This window comes from Bombyx mori, chromosome 27 (genome assembly GCF_030269925.1).
Source record: "Bombyx mori chromosome 27, ASM3026992v2".
NCBI lineage: Eukaryota > Metazoa > Arthropoda > Insecta > Lepidoptera > Bombycidae > Bombyx > Bombyx mori.
Window position 1 is genome coordinate 5,839,253 of NC_085133.1, and position 19,339 is coordinate 5,858,591.

General features: G+C 35.0%; 3 protein-coding genes and 1 long non-coding RNA gene across 4 annotated transcripts in view; 2 read left to right on the forward strand and 2 right to left on the reverse strand.

Moving 5' to 3' along the window:
- LOC101745417 (plastin-2) overlaps positions 1–8,486 on the reverse strand; it is a 53,280-nt gene extending 44,794 nt beyond the window's left edge. Inside the window, exon 1 of the mRNA XM_004923454.5 lies at positions 7,927–8,486. Coding sequence (XP_004923511.1) covers positions 7,927–7,989 — 63 coding nt within the window. The 5' untranslated portion in view covers positions 7,990–8,486. The remainder of the gene's footprint in view (positions 1–7,926) is intronic.
- The window catches only part of LOC134201541 (uncharacterized), a 315,836-nt gene extending 297,581 nt beyond the window's left edge, over positions 1–18,255 (forward strand). The window contains exon 2 of the long non-coding RNA XR_009976887.1: positions 18,065–18,255. This is a non-coding gene — a long non-coding RNA (uncharacterized LOC134201541). The remainder of the gene's footprint in view (positions 1–18,064) is intronic.
- On the forward strand, positions 11,430–12,131 carry Hsp19.9 (heat shock protein hsp 19.9). The gene is given in 1 exon segment (NM_001043519.2): positions 11,430–12,131. A coding segment is annotated over 1 exon segment (534 nt). The 5' UTR covers positions 11,430–11,481; the 3' UTR covers positions 12,016–12,131.
- Positions 14,769–15,691, reverse strand: LOC101745277 (protein lethal(2)essential for life). The gene has a single exon (XM_004923453.5). The coding sequence runs from the start codon at positions 15,555–15,557 to the stop codon at positions 15,051–15,053; it is 507 nt and encodes a 168-aa protein (XP_004923510.1). The 5' UTR covers positions 15,558–15,691; the 3' UTR covers positions 14,769–15,050.
- Positions 18,256–19,339: the final 1,084 nt, after the last annotated feature.

Sequence of the window (19,339 nt, forward strand, 5' to 3'; positions counted from 1 at the left end):
ATTGGAATTGTAAGTTTGTACACTATTATGATTGTATTTTATACTTCTATAATCACAAATTTCGCCAAGACTACACTATAAAAAATATTTAATCTCAATTTGACAACAGACGTCAAGAACAAAAGTTTGGCAATAAATAGTATGCATGCGTGTGTGCATCAAATACATGGTATGTAGTGTGTGTAATGTTTTCTTTATTGATTTAATGTATCTTTTATGCATTATTTTAAAAAAATATTAGCATTTTGCACTTCTTCTCTATATTCTCTATAAGTGTGGAAAATTTCATACTCCTCCGTCCGCGCAAATTTCGTAAAAAGGGATACAAAGTTTTTGCTTCACGTATTAATATATAGTTATATTCCAAAGATTTTTTGAGATAACCTACGGCGAGTATGGCTATATATAGTGTTTTAGTTTCGTGGCTTAGTATATGCGTATCTCTTCTCTACTCGTGGGTGTCATAAAAAGCGGCTAACATATTTACTGAAGAATGGACAGCAGAGTACTTATGTAATCGGAAAACTTTCAACCTACCAAAAATAAAAAGTAATCTTGACCAGCATTCTGCTGTCTATCGTATTCTTCTTGACTGTATACGTGATGAAACGGACATATTTGTTGACCACGCTTCTCTAGCCTCACTTAAAATAAATTTACGATCCGTGACCCACACTGATCTGTAGACCACATTTGATTTTTATTGAACATTAATTTCCCTCTTTTTTTACTGTTGATTGTTTTTTGTTAGTTTTTATTGGCAGTTTTTTGTGTTCTCTTAGTTTTAATATTATCTACCGACATTTTTATTTTATTCAAAACCGCTCGTATGCAATTTGTGTTCACACCCAAAAGGGTGATTTCTATAATGTTTTTTTTTAAAATAAGTTCAATGTTTATGTGTGCATATTTTATCCAGTTGTGTGAACTTAATAAAAAAAAATTATATCAACGTACTGCGATCCTCAACTGGCATTTACTAATCGGAGGGCGTATTACAGACACGATACCACCATCTTGACTATCACGGGCGCGTTGCAATAATGCGTTCTGATATAAATGGTAGGACAGCCGGTATACAACATAATTGAGACTTGGACCTCATGTCTCAAGGCCTCAACGTTACACCAGTTGATCTTGTTCACCCATCTAGGCATTAAAATCCCTACGAATTACTGTTACGATTATTATGAAAACACAACTCACAATTTTACAATGTACAGTAATTTTTAGTAAACAATTAGTATCCATTGTAACACAGCTAAACTGTATAACTTACAACGCCTAAGCATCGTTTTTTTTATGACAATAGAATGATTCATTGTTTTCTAACCGCAAACGTACGACAAATTATTTCTATAGATGACAAAAGCTTGTTGGTGTTAGAACATATAAGTTGTGATGTAACATATAAGTGTTAGAACATAGAACATGTAAGCTCTAATAAGTAGCTTTTTCTCATTTTTGCCGCATAAAATTAGTGTGACTCCATTTGAAGGTTGCGACAACTATTCTTCAATAAATAAATAAATCTCGGCCTCCTGTTTCAAAGTGGATGGCTTCGTTCAGGTTATGATTGCTAAGGGCTGCAGTAATCGATATAGTAACAGATATTAAATATTAGGGTCAGATATCAGCTAGTCTGTCCGAATATAAAATTCATATTATATGTGATCAATAAAGTTTTTTAAACCTTAATTTTTTCTTCAAATATATTGGAATGCTTTTCTGACTCACGAGTTGTGTACACATACAGATTTTTTCTAAAAATAAACACGTAAAGGATGTTTTTTTAAAAGAACTTTGGTATTTTGATATTTTTGATTTTGGTAAGTATTTTGATTTTTGGTATTGTTTAGTTGAATTTTATATTCGTATTTATCGTAGATTAAATCACTAACGTCTCAATTTACGTACCATTTCCTAACCCATAATTTAATAAGCCAATAAAACTAAATCGCCTTTTTTACTATAGGCTAACTATTACTCTAATTCAGGTCTGAGAAGAATCATTTAAGATACGTAATTTCTTTTAAGCTCAGTAAAAGCTTTGAGATGTAGACACGAATGCTTAATAACGTTGTTCGGAGTCCATAGGCCATTTGCCAGTCGCAAGGTCTCGGTCATTGCCATTTGAATCTGTACCGTCCATTGTATGTTGATCTTTCGGAGGTCATTCTCTTACATCCATCCTGTATAGAGATGTCGATGTTAGTCGCTGCTGTAGGTCTCACAAGACTGGCTGTTCGCAAGGCTTTCTTTAGTGAATATATTTATCGATTTAATGAATGTCACACAGCATTTTAAGCAATACTTTTTACACAACTGGTTTTTTGTTGTTGACTTTCCGGATAGTGTTGCGTTATTTGGTTGGTATACATTGGTATAAATACCAAAATTAAATTGAGGCCTATAAAATCAAAGGCAGCTAAACGCCATAATGTCGTAAAATGTATTAACAATCGCTCTATCTTGTTTAGTTAGTTGAACATGCTTTAGTGTTTTCATGTTATAACAGATGCAGCTAAATCTCTAACAAATTCAGTTCAAAAAAGTTAAGTTTACTCTGTATTAAGTACTAATAAACGAAGTTTTATCATTTAATATTCAGATTATTAGTAATATTCTCATTCTTTATATATCTGTTTTAAAATAAAGAATATCGTAGCTATACGAACAAAGTTATTTCAGATTCTCAAACCGGGAGTGTTGCTAACACTGGCCCTAGCAAGAGCAGTACTTCGATGGATCGGGAGGATCCGTAATGACGTGTTTAGGGCCGATTTTTGTAGTTTACCTGAATATTTGACAGACTTGGATATAGCTGCCTTTGATTTTATAGGCCTCAATTGAACTGTGTATAAATTTGTCATTCGGAAAATCATTTCAACACCTAACAATCAATGGAAACTCCATTTAAGACACAAAATTTTTAGTATAAACTATAATAAAATATAATGTTTAATATTAAGGCAATTATTATCTATATCTATTTAGTGTCTCTTTGTCACGGACTATGAAAATTAAATTTATAGGACACGTGGCAGAGGAGACGGTTTGCAAACATCATAAAAATAATACCATAAAATATATTTGTACGTAGATAATTCGATGAACGCAATGATAATAATATGTTTTTGTGTGTTTTGAAATGTAAATTGATGTTGGGAGGTAGTAGGAAAATTTCATTTATAGGCAGGGCTGACGCAGTATAGTCCAGGAGAAATTTCTTATGGGAGGTCACGATCCTCAGCATTGAGGATTATCAACGCAAGGAGGAGAAGCAAAATTTAGTATAGTTGACGGTATGTTAGTACCTACATTTATTTACAGAGGACAGAGGCACCGATCGGGTTTAAGCTGTTTGCTCATATGCTAACATAGGTCAATGAAGAGGAAGTCATAATAATATACAAAGGCAAATTCCATGAATAACTTATTCAACTCGATTCTTAAGATATTACCATGATTTCTTATTGGTCGTGTAGTGCGCCTTATAGGGCCTAATTACTTGAGCATTAAGGGCGATTTTAATAAATAATAGACTGGTGATATTGTGGCAAGCTTATAATCCACTAGTAAAAAATCATTCGCCGACAAGATTACGTATCTCATCATCTGACGTACATCCAATATTACGAATAAAAATATGTTCAATTTCGTTGTTATGACATCCGTTATTGCTTTGTTAAATACACAATAGAATATTTAAAAACAAAATACGCAATGAACTATGTCTACTCATACGAACGTTAAATAAAATCATTTGTATATTTTCCTTCTTACCTCTAATACAATTAAAACATCAGTCATATTGTTCGGAGTAGCTTAGATAATTCTATCAGAACTGTATATGACTGGTGGTAGGACCTCTTGTGAGTCCGCGCGGGTGGGTACCACCACCCTGCCTATTTCTGCCGTGAAGCAGTAATGCGTTTCGGTTTGAAGGGTGGGGCAGCCGATGTAACTTACTTGAGACCTTAGAACTTATATCTCAAGGTGGGTGGCGCATTAACGTTGTGGATGTCTATGGGCTCCAGTAACCACTTAACACCAGGTGGGCTGTGAGCTCGTCCACCCATCTAAGCAATAAAAAAAAAATGACGCGTTTACTTATTTGCACATACATTATATTTTAATGTAATCTCAATTTCGAGCTTAATTCGTTTTACGATATAATATTCTAAGTATTAAATGAATTCCACTACATTACATTTTGAAGAATTGATAAGCATTTTGTTAATTGCTCTAAACTAATAAAAAATATAGATACAATAGATTTCTTAGATTTAATACTCATATTTATCATTATTTACCTCGGTATTGTTTTTTATATAACGTTAGGACAGCCTTGTAACTAAATACATAACCCATAAAGATCATGTTATGAGAAAAAAAGATCCCCACACGATTTCATATTATGTTGCAGTAAAATTATTTAATTACGAACAAGATAATTTAGCCCAAATTCTTTTGCGTCTTATATAAAAATATGTAAATTTTAAGTGACGAAGGACTAAATCCGTCGCATTATATAAATTCCGTTCGTTAATAACGGTACATTAACCGGTCAGTTCCAAGCCGATGCCTTGATCTCATCAATCATATTTACGAACTAACAAAACTATGGCATACCTAATGATATTTGGATGCGGCATTTTGCGTTATAAACCTTATGATGACTTCTTTAATGTATGTACGCATTGCTTCTTCTTGATTTTAGATTAAAAAATGCCATCTCTGTTTTCTTCTTCATTTGAATATTTTTTTTATTTACTTACTTAATTATATTCGTCAAATTTTGAATTGTATTTAAAGTATTTCTTAAATATTTCTTTAATGTATGTACGCATTGCTTCTTCTTGATTTTAGATTAAAAAATGCCATATCTGTTTTCTTCTTCATTTGAATAATTTTTTTATTTAAGTACTTAATTATTTTCGTCAAATTTTGAATTGTATTTAAAGTATTTCTTAAATATTTCGTAGTTCGATTTTGATAATGTAATAAGAAATAGAATGCAAAGATTTTACAATTTCATCACCGTCGGTGCACTAAATCCTCTCTCTCTCTCTCTCTCTCTCGGTTGACTAACGAAATTAAACAAATCTATTTAAAGGTAGAATTACTAAGAGTTAATCGCGTGAAATGAAATTACACAAGTAACTTGCACAAGTTTATAGCTTCGTTCAAAGGGGAGCTACGAAAGGCTAAAATTAAAACCGAACTTCTAATCCCAAGATGTTTACACAACCTAAGCTGCATTTCATCACGTATTATAACGCTGCTCGTTCAATAAGAAGTATGTTACTCCTTATTATTTTACGCATAGAGAGCAATAATTAATCCCATTGAAATCAAATTCATAATATAGATTTGATGGTAAATTAATTTAAATTAATAAGTTAGCCAACATATTTTTGCAATTGGCTAACTTATGAAATTAAATGAAATGATCAAAAAAAAAAAACAGAATTGATAAATAGAAATATGGAATTTTGAAAGCCTTAATAATAAAACATGATCACAATGAATATCATGCATATAGTGCCACTATAACAGCCACAATCACTCTAACAAGAGCTTCAGACTAAGAAGCAGAAATTGTTGATTTTATAGTAGACAAAGAGTCTTTACAGAGAGATTAAATAACGAAGTCAAAGTTCACATCTGCAATTCAAAGTCTTAGATAACTTTGTGGGAGAGAGAAGAGCATCCCCAAAAATAGCTTAGAGCTAATGACAAACACCATAGAGAAGTTTATTTCTGAGTGAGATAGTAAAAGTGTAGTTCTTCTGGGTAGTGTGGGTAAACTGCTCTCACTGCAGCACACAACAAATTATATCATTATAATGGTTTTTTTTTTTTTTATTTAATTTATCGATAAGACTTTTATGACTTTTTTTTCCTACCTATTCGCTGGTAGCCTAAGATGGTATTCCAGCTACGCCCGGATGGTACGTGAAGCTCATGAGCTCAACGTGAGAGAATTTGCTAATACTGGCCCTAGCAAGAGCAGTGCTTTGCAGAATCAACTCAACAAACACCGGATCGGAATCGTGACCCAATAAAAAGATCCAGCGAGAAACTCAGTGAGCTTTCATGATTAGAGTATAGACTGATAATAATTTATCCTATTCATCAGCTACCTTTAGACCCTTAGCCCATCAATAATAAAGTTTAATTTAATAGAATTTCAGAAAAATTTACTATAAACGCATTTAAAAAAATTACACAAAATTACTAATAATCAAGCTCTCACGAATTTTAAACTCATTTATACACCAAAATATGGCTCATACTTTGCATTCTTGTTGTTTGGTTAAACAACATGAAACCCACAACAGACGTGTCAAGGCGACATGCTCTATACACAATTTGAATACTAAGTATCACTACATAGCAAAATTGCCTCTTGGGTAATGTACAATGAATCATGCATATAAGTACCAAAATCACGTAACTAGTATGAGTGCCATGGCTTATTTTCAATTTATAAATTGAATTTTAGTAATTTAAATATAATTTAATGTCAAGATATTTTAATATCAAAACTCAGTAAAAAATTTCATCCAACATTTTGATATTTAATCATCTTTCTGACATTTTGTGTTGCATATGCAAATGTGAATGCATAATGAATACTTGTGTTTGAGGAATACATATTGCATTTCAAGAGTGGGTAATAAATTAATAATGGTGTAGAATATTCAATGTAGAATATTCCCAAAGGAGAAACGAAAAAGACTTAGACTGTATTGTCATTTATCATCATTTTAGTCAATTAAATTTTGATGAACCTACAAACAATTAAAAGATACCCTTCATCTTAGGCAATGGTTCTAGTACAACTTGTGTATTTCGGTATACTCATATAACAATAAATGAGACACTTAAAAATTGAGATTGTAATTATACCAACATATCACCAAGAATCTACTTAACAATGCAGACTTAATAATATATTAACTCCTCACCCACCTGCACATTATGCCAAAATAGGCATTGGTATGTGCATAGTAGATGATAGTTGATATTTTGGTTGAGTTCTATTCTTGCGATTCTTGTTTTGTCATATGGCAGTTGTAGTATAAATAAAACCCATATATACTGCACTTACTCAAGTATCAAGTAGCAGTAATACTGGACTTTGTTTACTTTATTTTAACTTTGATTATTGGAATAAGTATAAATTGGCCATTTGAATTGGCTATTTGAAATGTTTCTTGGGGCTTGAATTGTAGCCTATTCGAAAGCAAATAAAACTTCATCCTATCTCAATATCCGCAACATAAACTCGATATTATTTTAACTCAAAAGAAGAATCATTAATTAAATCAAATTTTACTGCTTACGGAACACCGTTACAAACAATGAGCATCATAAAATTTATGACTATCTATGTATTACAAAAAAAAACAGTGTTATTATCGAGATAGTTTAAATGTTTTAGTTATGAAGTTTTTCTTATTATGTTAATTCATATTCAGGTATCAATTTAAAGTTTAACAACTACCACATTTCTCAGAACACTACACTGAGACTACACAAAAATAATAAATGAAAATATTAGTTGTTGCTTTTTATGTAGTGTTCGAAAGTGGTACGTGGAAATTAATAAAAATTACAAAATATACAAAACGATTTCACCCATTTTGTGAACCTTTGTTAATTAAATAACAAGTTTTTATATTTATAACATTTTAGAAGCTGTAGAAACTTTGGGTAATTTAAAGTTAGACTTTAACTAGCAATGGTGGATATTTTTAACTGTTTTAGGCTTCATCTCATGTTGTATTCATTTGTACTCAAGGTTGACCACACGCGGTTTCACACAAAAACAATACGTACAAACAAGTTTCTGATGAAGCGGCAGATGTGTTAGTAAGTGTTTTATTGATTTTACATAGAAACATAACAAATTACCTGCGCGAATTGCTCCCGGATCTCTATTAATTCTTCGTCGGTCAATTTTGAATTGTCTGCCATTGTCAGTTTTGCAAAATTCACAAAAACAAATCACATGCACATACGCCGCTTTTGCTAGTCTCTATCTCACTATCGCTTCTTTCACTGTTCACTTACACATTAAATATAAACGTAGAAATTAGTAGCACTTTTTATTTAGATTTCATTTAGTAATTTTCCGCCTTCAAGACAAGTCTTATTCGACCGTCCCTTCTACGTGTTCGTCAAATATGAAATAACTTAGGTCGACCTCAGCTACGTACGACAAATTGCAGAATGTGGCGCTAGGCTCGTCGAATAAACATCGAAACAATTATCAACTATCGATATTTTAACTCGATTTATCGAAATATTTGATCACTATTTAATATCTCGGACGGTAATTTTATCGAACATGTTCCCCGACTGTATTACCAGTTCGTAGAACGACCTGTCGCGTCAGGGAAGAAGATGGCACAAAATCGCGTGGGAGTTTTTAAACGAATACAGTAGGATGACCTCGAGCATAGAGAGAACGCGGTATATCGCGAGGCGTATCAAATCCACCCTATCTATCTCCAGTACCGCGGGATGCAACCACTCTGTTAGAAGTGTAAATATACATACTTGTAGAATTAAGCATATCATTCTCCGGCTCCCATAATGCAGAAAATTCTAGTTTTAGGCCACTTTTCCATGTATGCTTTGTTGCCGAGTATTCTTTTTGTAGATTTGGTAATTTGTTATCAAATGTTGTATTGTTTTACTTTCATATTAGATCATACTAGATCAAGATATTGTTGCTAACTGTGTTAGAAACAGGTTAAGCGTTTATGTCGGTATTATTACTTAGTAAGAAGAGACAATTGACCTGGATTAGACTTATTAGAGCACGAAAACTGTTTGAAATTACATAGATAAATCGTAGTTTTATAAAAAAACCTCGATAACGACATCGAAATCGATATTTGCTAAAAATATCGGTTTGATATTTCAAGACCTTTTGGCATTTCTGACATCCCTATGCGGAGCGTCGATGAAGAACAAGCGGTGGGGATCGAAGTGATCGAACTTCTTTCTACCTTGATACCACCTTGATACCTATCTACATTTAGACAATTTTTGATTTGCCGATGAAATACGTACTCAACAAATGTTCACGATTGACTTCCACGGTGAAGGAATAACATAGTGTAATAAAAATCAAATCCGCAAAATTATAATTTGCGTAATTACTGGTGGTAGGACCTCTTGTAAGTCCGCGCGGGTAGGTACCACCACCCTGCCTATTTCGGCCGTGAAGCAATGCGTTTCGGTTTGAAGGGTGGGGCAGTCGTTGTAAGTATACTGAGCCCTTAAAACTTATATCTCAAGGTGGGTGGCGCATTTACGTTGTAGATGTCTATGGGCTCCAGTAACCACTTAACACCAGGTTGGCTGTGAGTTCGTCCACGCATCTAAGCATTAAAAAAATTAAATAAAAAAAGACACTCGCTTTAAATACTAAATAATATTATATTATACTCGCCGACTGCCAAAAACAGACGAATGACCACAATCATATACACTTTTTAATTGAGCATAATTAATCATAATATGTGTTTATATTGAGAGATGAAAGGCTATTAGATTTAAGTGAAATTTTGCAACTTTACAGGATTCATTGAAAGCTTATTCCTAAAAATATTCATATTTTTTTTAAAAATAATTATTTTACAAGAATATAATGATGTTATCGTTCAAAGCGATTTCTCACAGACAACTGTTAGATAGTCAAGTATAAAGAAACCAATAATGTGGAATGTCTAGTAGCAGGAATAGTCTGGGTATGAGTCACCGCCCTGGCTATCTCTGTTGTGAATCAGTCCCGCGATCCGATTTAAAGGGTTGGTACAACCCTAATATGTTATTCTTTTAATAAAGCCACTGGACGTAACTTCTCGGGATCCTCCAAAAAGTCCACTGAAAAAATCTCAGTACATGACCATCACTGTACTAAGATTATATTTCATCCCATATCATCTCATCGCATTTCATTTAATTTCATCCCAGTTGATTAATGTCTCAAATTAATCATTTTCATTTCATTTCATTTCAATCCATATTATCATTTTTCATAAAAATATGAATATAAATTAAAATAAAACACGACTTAAAGGTCTTAGTTACCAAGTCATAAAAGCTCTTAAAAAACATTATAAGATTAAGTGTATTATCTATGGCTCCGCGTGTTTTAGGTTGGACTTGGAAAAGTGACATCTATTGATACAAATAGGTAATACACTTAGTAAGTTTATAATGCTACTAGACAATAGATGGCAGTATAAAACACAAAACTTTAGAACATTCTCGTTCAATAACATATTATTTACGCCCTCTAGAGTTAACTAGAAACATCTCGTTCTACAGTGGTCTCTACGACGCGGGTCGCATTTGAATGACACCAAACTGATTTAAAATGTTAACGTTTACTGAAAATATACTCTGGGAGTTAATTCAGAATTTAACATGAAATGTATCCGTCTCTATTAACTATTTTAATAGTTGCACTTTTAAGCAACTTAGTTAAGTGACCATACTTTATCATGCGTTTTTGATATGAAATCGCAGGTTTTTGACTGGATTACTAATTATGTTTTTTTTATACATAACAGTAGATAAGAAACCTAGTCACCTGGAGACAAGCAGTTCTAGTTGCGTGTTAATATGAGCAATGAAATAGGCATAGCCTATTCTATGCTGCTTTCATCGGTGTCCATATTAGTTTTTTACAAATTATTTTTAGTTAATTGTCCATTAAATTCACACTACTGTATGTGACTCCATTAATTCTTGTTGACTCTGTACAGAAGAGAGCCTGTACCACTGCGTTCATCGAAATGAGACTTAAGAATTTCATATTGCTTTTTGGACAAAAGAACTCCCGCGTCGGTGTATTCTTATCACTAAGACATGTATTTTTTAAATTAGGAGTTGAAACGGTTATTTAACTTGATCGTACACAACTGATTTTGAGATGTTTTGACCAATTTTTATTAGGAGGGTCATATGATTGTTAGTTACCAGAAGTAATAACGACGAAACAACGAAAATATAAATTTTCAGTTCAAAATTTCCAGTACTTCATGAACTGCCTGCGGCCCATTTTGTCTATAATGGTTCCCGGAGTATAGATATAACGACGTGCATACCTTTGAGACGTGATGTCGAAATCACAATATTACTTACATTGATCTAGCGGAATGAAAGCAAAAAATAAATATTTTTAAATTATTAAGATTTCTTGATAAATAAGTTAAATTAATTGTTCCAATGAATTCAAAATGATTTCAAGAAAATTAGAAACTAAGCGACCCACAATTTGATATCCCTGCGCACGAGAAGCTTCCACAATATGCTAGTAGATTGCGCCACTGCATAAAAGCGAACGTAGCGGCGAAATGTCAAGCATTTGAATTCAAGCGATCGTGACTGAAACAAGTGAAAAAAGTCTTCAAAACTTAGTGAGCATCTTTACAAATCTACAACAACAAAATGTCGTTGATTCCGTGGTTATTTGATTACGAAATTGAGCGTCCTCGTCGCCTCATGGATCAACATTTCGGCTTGGGGCTGACTCCGGAAGATTTTCTCAGTGCTGCAGCCGGCCCCCTTGTGAGCAGAGAATACTACCGCCCGTGGCGTCACCTTGCTGCCGCGGCTCGAGACCTTGGCTCCAGCATCAAAAGTGATAAGGATAAGTTCCAAGTAAACCTGGACGTCCAGCATTTCGCCCCGGAAGAAATCTCTGTTAAAACGGCGGACGGCTACATCGTGGTTGAAGGCAAACACGAGGAGAAGAAAGATCAGCATGGTTACATATCGCGTCAATTCACTCGTCGCTACGCTTTGCCGGAGGGCTGTACGGCTGAATCTGTGGAGTCCCGGCTGTCTTCAGATGGTGTGTTGTCTGTAATCGCACCCAGGAAGGTGCCGCCAGCAGTGGAGGGTGAACGCAAGATTCCGATCGCCCAAACCGGACCCGTGCGCAAGGAGGTGAAGGACCAATCCAACGGCGACAAGGCTTAAGTCGTCAGCAGTGTCAGCACAAGTGTTCTATTTTAATTACCTACATAGCCATTCCGTGATCTTTGTTTTAAAGACTGATTGCTTTTAAGTTACAATAAATGTTCGCTTAGTACATACTAATTGTTTTACTTCCAACTTTTTTATTTGTGTATTATTTTGATGGGTAGGCCTTTCATCCTTTCAAATATGCACGTGGTCAGCCTGTAGCGTCTGTTTGGTGGATTTAGGCAAACCACACGGCTATACCTACGCTTTGTTAACCGTTTCTATTTCGACATTCGTACAGAAGATCCTACAGGCAATCCATGTAGTTTAAAAAACGACGAATTTAGGTATTATATTAGTAATAATTTATTATTATTATACATATTGCACGATTTGCAAAAAATATGCAAAAATTCGGGGTGTACCCTCGGAGCACCACACCAGAGGAGACTAGGCAATCTCGTAAGCATTTTTAAGTTGTCATTTTTACCCTTTTAAGCCGATTAGCACACAGTACACCTGATGGTGAATAGTTTACATTTGCTCATGGATATCAGCAATGCTAGAAGCATATCGTCTCTGCCCGCCTGATGTTAAGTACTCCGCAAATCTCGTTTGAAGAAATGCATGCTACAGCGCTCAGGAAACATCGTGGAGTTCATTGCAAAGCCGGATGGTAGGTACATGGCAAAAAATCTCTCAAAACGCACTGTGAATAATGTTTTGCTTGTACCCTGCACCCTAAAATAATGATGGGTGGTAATGTGGTGCTATTATTATAAAACTACTACATATTATACTTTTATACAATTTTTTTATACATACATAGCTGCATAGTGTTTTAGTTTTATTTCATTCGGTAGGTGTAGATAAAATTTAAGTGGGTAAAAAATATTATACTGTCTCAGGAATACTTTAAAGTTCAATGGCAGTTTGTTACAATGTTAGAAGAGCACTTTTTGGTATTTTTCGGGTTTACCGCAAAATGTGTTCTCAAGCAGAAGCTCGATACCCACCCTACTGGTGGTAGGACGTCTTGTGAGTCCACACGGATAGCTACCAACATCCTGCCTATTTCTGTCGTGAATTAGTTTCGGTTTGAAGGGTGGGCAATTGTACTGTAAAAACGAAGACCTTAGAACTCGTGTTTCGAGGTGGGTGGCTATAGTGTAGTATTTATATTGTAGATGTTTATGGGCTCCGGTAACCACTTAACTCCAGGAGGGCCGTGAGATCGTCCACCTGCCTAAGCAATAAAAAAAATTGCTTTTGGCTTACTCTGTGTATTGATGATTATATTTCTCTAAGTATATCTCTAATAGGTTTTCTATATTTTCTCCCTACCTTATTGTGGGTAGCCTACGAGAATATTCCAACTACGCGTGGACAGGTAGATCTAATAGTATGTTATCTTCAAAAAAGATTTAAGAGAATTATTTATTTTGCTTCTAGGCTAATCTTCCGCCACACCTTCTGGTATATTTATATTTATTTATATTACTTTATTTATATTAGACATGGGAGAGCATTGCGCATCGCGTGGTCAACATTTTAAATTAGACATGACCTTCAGCAATGAAGAGACCGACTCAGAAGAAGAAGATTTATATTACTTATATTTACGTTTTATTTAATACTTATAAATTATAACACTATTAACACGTCTGTGGCGATGAGGCGAGTCACAGACGCCCATTGGTAGTCCGTTTTTTACTAGTGGTAAGCCAAATGCCACAATGCAAAATTCTGAAAATGTAGTTAGTGAACTCCGTAAGATTATCGGTTTTGATTCGCAAAAGTTTTAAAATACATTCCTTAAATTCATTTTTATGTTACGTTACTTTAAACTTTAAAGTATATTTATGTTTTTAGACCTAGATATGTACAAAGTTTTTTATTTAATTTTAACTACTGAAGTCCGGTTTAACCTATTAAACATAGAAATCGATGTGAATCGAGAAACATCGTGCTCTTGGAACTACTCGCTTGTGACATATGGCACATTGATGGCACCCAGTGGTAGATTCTGCGAAGCACTACTCTTGCTAGGGCTAGCCTAAGCACATTCTCTCAAGAGCCCGTGAGCTCAACCACCAGTCACAGCGTAGCTGAAATAGCCAGGCTACCAGCGAATAAATACGAAAACAAAATGAAAACTCACACGACAACCATACATTATTTTTTAATTTATGTACAACTTTATATTTTATATGTATTTATTTGTTTGTTTATAGTTTTATTAATTTTTCCCTTGTATTTACTTTCAACGCCATCAAGTTAGGATTTTCTCCTGTGTTATGTGTACCGAAAACACAAACTAGATTAGAACAAGTGCATCCAGACCCCCGAGAACATATACAAAAAGACAGACATATTACTGGTGGTAGGACCTCTTGTGAGTCCGCATGGGTAGGTACCACCACCCTGCCTATTTCTGCCGTGAAGCAGTTTCGGTTTGAAGGGTGGGGCAGCCGTTCTAACTAACCTGAGATCTTAGAACTTATATCTCAAGGTGGGTGGCGCATTTACGTCGCTGGTGTCTATGGGCTTCAGTAACCACTTAAAACCAGGTGGGCTGTGAGCTCGTCCACCCATCTAAGCAATAACAAAAAATAAAAAAAAATACTGACCGACTCTGACTAAGAGTCTAAGTCGGATCACGTAGTACAGTTTTTTAAGTAACTAACCACTCGACGATGCGATCATCATACAAGTTTATTTATTTAAAAAAAAAAACAATAAGTTAATTTACAATAATGTGCAGTCTCTTTGAACGGTTATGAATGAATGAATGAATGAATGAATGAATGATTTATTTTATTTCAGACAACAAGTCCATATGTGTACATAGTATCATTGAAACATACTTAAAATTAACAAAACCAATCAAATAAAAAAGATACATTTATTAAAAATAATTATCAGTTGAATACATTTCAAATATTCCATTCAACTGATACTTACTTCAAACCAACCATTATTATTATTATTTAGTCCGCAAGTTAATCACAGTAATTTTTAATTAATTTTATCCATCACAGTAATTTTTGTCACTTGCTCGGAGTTTCTTCTGTAATCTCCTTCCGAACCGGTCCGGTGTGCGTTATGGGAACGTCTCTCTCGTTCTTTGAAGCCTCAGCTTGTCTCGGAGCCACCACTGTGAGGACTCCATCTGAAGAAAGCCTCGATGCGACCGCGTCAGGATTGCTGTCATCAGGCAGCTTGAACCTTCTCACGAACTGCCGCGAAATGTAACCGTGCTCATCCTGCTTCTCCTCGTGTTTACCCTCGATGACGATGTACCCATCGGCGATTTTGACCGTGACCTCGTCGGGAGCGAAGTGCTGCACGTCCACGTTGATCTGCCACTTGTCCTTGTCAGCTTTGATTGAAGAACCGGCGTCTTTCGGCCACCACGGTCTGAGGCGCGGCACCACGGGGCTGGTAGCTGCGTTCAAAAGGTCTTCCGGTGTGATCGTGAGCCCGAAATTTTGGTCGAGAAGTCTTCTCGGCCATCGAGGCGCGTCGTAGTCAAAGATGTAAGGTAGCAGAGACATTTTTATCTAATCACGTTTACCTATCGTCTGTTTTATTGCGAGACCAGCCCGCTTATATATAACACGTCGGATGCGTCATTTGCGTACGTTTTTAGATCGGTTAGCGAGAACGAACGTTCTAGATGCATTCGGCTTTCGGAGTGGACTTTGTGGTGTTTATATCATAGTTTTGTGAAGTGTATCGGCGCTCGTATATTTAACGGCGCATTTGAATAGTATTAATTTTTTTTATCGTTAGTAGACATATTGTGTATCCATCGCTCATTTGGACATTACACACACAAATATCTCGCTAATTATTAAAAAAAAAAGTCTTAGAAAGGTTGTTTGGTGTCAGTCCAGAATAGCACCGACTAATATCTTTCAATGTGTATTGTAATAACAAAGAGATTAGGTATTCTCCAACTGTGTAATTGTAATTTGCATATTAATTATGCAAATTAAATCACGTCTCGTGAGTCCGCACGATTAGGGGTACCACCATTCAGTCTAAATAGGAGAAATCTACCGTGAAATAGTAATACGTTTCGGTTTGAACTGTGGGGCAGCCGTTGTGTACTATAAAAACTGAGACTTTAGAACTCATGTTTCAAGTTGGGTGACGGAATTTACGTTGTAGATGTCTACGGGCTCCGGTAACTATTTAAAACCAGGTAGGCTCATCCACCCATCAAGGGTTGAGCTTATTGTGAGCTCATGCGAGTACCATCGCTTCGGCCCTCTAAGCAGTCTTGCGTTCCTTTTTTTTCTACTTATTCGCTGGAGCTTAAGGGGCTATTCCAGCTTCTCATGGACGGGTCCAATTTAAAGGGGGGATAGTCATTATGCAACACCATTGGAATTTAAAACGCTCATTTTACGGTGCGCGATTAACCAATTTAGACGTTAAACAAACAAAAAAACCTATAGTGTTAAATATAATGGCTAAAGTGGGTTGCAGTATTTGACGTTGATAAAACTATAGACTCTTTTAGTCGTTGAAAAACAGGTGGACCATGACATCGTCTCTCCGTCTGGATCAATAAACAATACATTTTTCTTTTTAAAGGTACTATCTCTTCAAAAATATAAAATGAATGAATGAATGAATGATTGAATGATATATTATTTCAAAAAAATGCAGGTACTTAGCATCATTGAAACACTTAAAATTACTAAAACAAATTAAATAAAAAATACATTATTAACAGATGAATACTCCATTCAATTGATACTTACTTCGAGTCAACCATTATTATTGTTATTTTTATTTAGTCCGCAAGTGAGTTATGGTACAGCGGTTCAAGTCCCGACAGTCATTACGGTCTGCTAATGCCTTAAGGATGTTGAAAATGAAGTTTTCTATATCTATACTAATTTTATAAAGAGGAAAGATTTGTTTGTTTGTTTGTTTCGAATAGGCTCCGAAACTACTGGACCGATTTGAAAAATTCTTTTTCCATTAGAAGCCGACATTGTCCCTGATGAACATAGGCTACTTTTTTTTTTTTTTTTTTGTTTCAAGTGTGTTTTAATGTTTCCGAAGCGAAGCGAGGGCGGGTCGCTAGTTATCAATAAAGTAATTGTCAATTCAATATGCATTATTAAAGAAAAAAATCTACTGGTTCGATCTTCATAAATTTAAATGGGGACCACATGAGAACTAGCTAGCAAGCTTCAAATAAAATAAAGAATCGTCAAAATCGGTTCAAGTTCTGAGGTGATGATGTACATAGGAAAAAAATCAATAGATTGATAATTTTTTTTTTTTCGCTTTCTATTTGCTGGTCGCCTAAAGAGATTAAGCCCAAACGGGTAGGCTTACAGGCTCAACCTGAAAGAACTTTAAGTCGTTGTGGCCTAAAGAATAAGACGTCCGGTGCATTCGTATGTAGCGATGCACCGGTGTTCGAATCCCGCAGGCGGGTACCAATTTTTTTTATGAAACACGTACTTAACAAATGTTCACGATTGACTTCCACGGTGAAGGAATAACATCGTGTAATAAAAATCAAACCCGCAAAATTATAATTTGCGTAATCACTAGTGGTAGGACCTCTTGGGAGTCCGCACGGGTAGGTACCACCACCCCGCCTATTTCCGCCGTGAAGCAGTAATGCGTTTCGGTTCGAATGGTGGGGTAGCCGTTGTAACTATACTGAGATCTTAGAACTTATATCTCGAGGTGGGTGGCGCATTTACGTTGTAGATGTCTATGGACTCCAGTAACCACTTAACACCAGGTGGGCTGTGAGCTCGTCCATCCATCTAAGCAATAAAAAAAAAATTAAAAAAAAAAAAAAAAAATTTTTTCGACAAGTATTTCTATCTATTTAGAGTGTAGTCATCGATTATTTGGCAACCCAAACTCAAAACTATAATTGTAGAGCATTATATTTGTGTCTCTGTACACCCACTCAAAAACGATGCGTGACTATTTTTATAAGTAATGTTATTAATAATGGTTTTATTTTTAGTTTTTTATTTCATTTAGGAATATGATTTTTCGTAATCAAACACATACATAGTTGTTAAAAAATAAAATATATTGTATAATAATATAATTAAAAAAAAACAAGTTTCGAAAAAGGAACCTTCAGTGTTGCATTATTTGTACATTACGTACGTACAGCACAATAATGTACATTATTTTGTTAAATTGGTAAAAAATTAAATTTTAGTTGCTGTTCACATATTATTTAATTTTATTAAAAAAATTCTATACGCAAAACTAAGATTATTTCTTATTGTCTTTGTTATTTAAGTAATCCTCACAGGAATTCGTGCTTTTAATATTAATTTTTTCCTTATCATTCTTCTGCGGATCTGAATAACCTATTGGTATCAAAGTTTCACAGGGCGTAGTTGTTTCCCAATTTTTTCTAGGCGCTGTTATCGTGAGAATGCCTTCAGGAGACAGCTTAGATTCAATCTTCTTCGGACTGCAACCCGGAGGTAATCTGTATCAAAAAAAAGGCAACGAATCTCAGTTGTTTTGCTATTCTTGTGTTTTTTTTAGATTAACTGAAAATATTGTCATGTGTGATCTTTCTTGCGACGCTTGCTGGATAGATTGATGGACTGCGGTAGTGATGTAACAAATATCTACTCGCACGGTTATAACATTAAACTAGCTGGTATTACTGTATGCACGACGTATTATGCCTACCCTATTATAGTTTCAAGATTAAAATAGGCGTTTGCACTTCGTTCGATCTCAAGTTTCATCGTCAATACGTCTTGGTATACAGAATTTGCCTTTGACTGTATAGTCACGTCTATGCTAGTTTATTTATTTTTATTGTTTAGATGGGTGGACGAGCTCACAGCCCACCTGGTGTTAAGTGGTTACTGGAGCCCATAGTCATCTACGACGTAAATGTGCCACCCATCTTGAGATACAATTTCTAAGGCCTCAAGTAGTTACAACGGCTGCCCCGCCCTTCAAACGGAAACGCATTACTGCTTTACGGCAGAAATAGGCAGGGTGGTGGTACCTACCCGCGCGGACTCACAAGAGGTCCTACCACCACATCCTAATTAAAATTTACTGTATGGTTAACTACTGAAAAAACAGCGAGATTAAAAAAGAGATACAACAAAAAAACTGTTTGATCAATACGCCGAGTTTTCTGATGAGTTTTGGATCTATAAAATACGGTTTGCGATTTCCACAGAGCAGGTATGTTTGAACTATTAGATAGTTTGTATCGAAAATCTCATTCAAAATGTTTGCGAAAATGTCGAGACATGATCTTAGGTTTTCATTATACAGACAAACTCACAATTCACATGCACGGCAA

Coding starts and splice junctions, on each gene's coding strand:
- LOC101745277 (XM_004923453.5), bottom strand. CDS start 15,557: ATGTCTCTGCTACCTTACATCTTTGACTACGACGCGCCTCGATGGCCG.